The sequence below is a fragment of the Salvelinus sp. IW2-2015 genome, unplaced genomic scaffold, assembly GCF_002910315.2.
Source record: "Salvelinus sp. IW2-2015 unplaced genomic scaffold, ASM291031v2 Un_scaffold1806, whole genome shotgun sequence".
NCBI classification, from domain to species: Eukaryota; Metazoa; Chordata; class Actinopteri; order Salmoniformes; family Salmonidae; genus Salvelinus; species Salvelinus sp. IW2-2015.
Genome location: NW_019943179.1, coordinates 296647 through 297482, shown reverse-complemented (window position 1 = coordinate 297482; position 836 = coordinate 296647). Strand labels below are relative to the sequence as shown.

The following is an 836-nucleotide window of genomic DNA, read 5'->3' as shown; positions in this document are numbered from 1 at the left end:
CACAGGAAAACTGTTGAGCATGAAAAACCCAACAGCGTTGCAGTTCTTGACACAAACCGGTGCGCCCTGGCACCTACTACCATACCCCGTTAAAATGCACTTCGATATTTTGTCTTGCCCATTCACCCTCTGAATGGCACACAGACACAATCCATGTCTCAATTGTCTCAAGGTTTAAAAATCCTTCTTTAACCACCTGTCTCCTCCCCTTCATCTACACTGATCGAAGTGGATTTAACAAGTGACATCAGTAGGGGATCATAGCTTTCACCTGGATTCACCTGGTCATTCAGTCTGTCATAGAAAGAGCAGGTGTCCTTAATGTTTTGTCCACTCAGTGTACATGAGTCTATATTAGGCCTAATTGTTCTCGATCTGTCTTCTGTGTGCAGGTTGTGCAGTYTGACTCTGAAGAGGTTGGTGGTCCTGAGGGAGCTGGACAAGGAGCTCATCTCTGTGGTCATCGCTGTCAAGATCCAGGTAAAGTTATGACCTTTCACACCACACCTGGCTGTAGGTACGGCAGGAACACACCTGAGAATCAAGACTACATGAGTTAGACCACACACTCACACACAACCACGCACGCACGCACGCACGCACGCGCACACACACACAATCCAGGTAGACTGCAAAAATGTCCCACACATCCTCTAAGATAAATGTTATCCAAGCTGACAGATGCGTTCTTATGTTTCACTTCCTGTACATTAGCTTGTTACCTGCTAGTTGACTTCACTCCCTGTACATTAGCTTGTTACCTGCTAGTTGACTTCACTTCCTGTACATTAGCTTGTTAACTGCTAGTTGACTTCACTTCCTGTACATTAGCTTGT

General features: G+C 45.7%; 1 protein-coding gene across 1 annotated transcript in view; it reads left to right on the top strand.

Annotated features, from left to right (window-relative positions):
* The first annotated feature begins 321 nt into the window (after positions 1 to 321).
* The window catches only part of LOC112072042 (phosphofurin acidic cluster sorting protein 2-like), a 30605-nt gene continuing 30090 nt past the window's right edge, over positions 322 to 836 (top strand). The window contains 1 exon segment of the mRNA XM_070439622.1: positions 322 to 480. Within this exon segment, the coding sequence (XP_070295723.1) occupies positions 322 to 480 (159 nt within the window).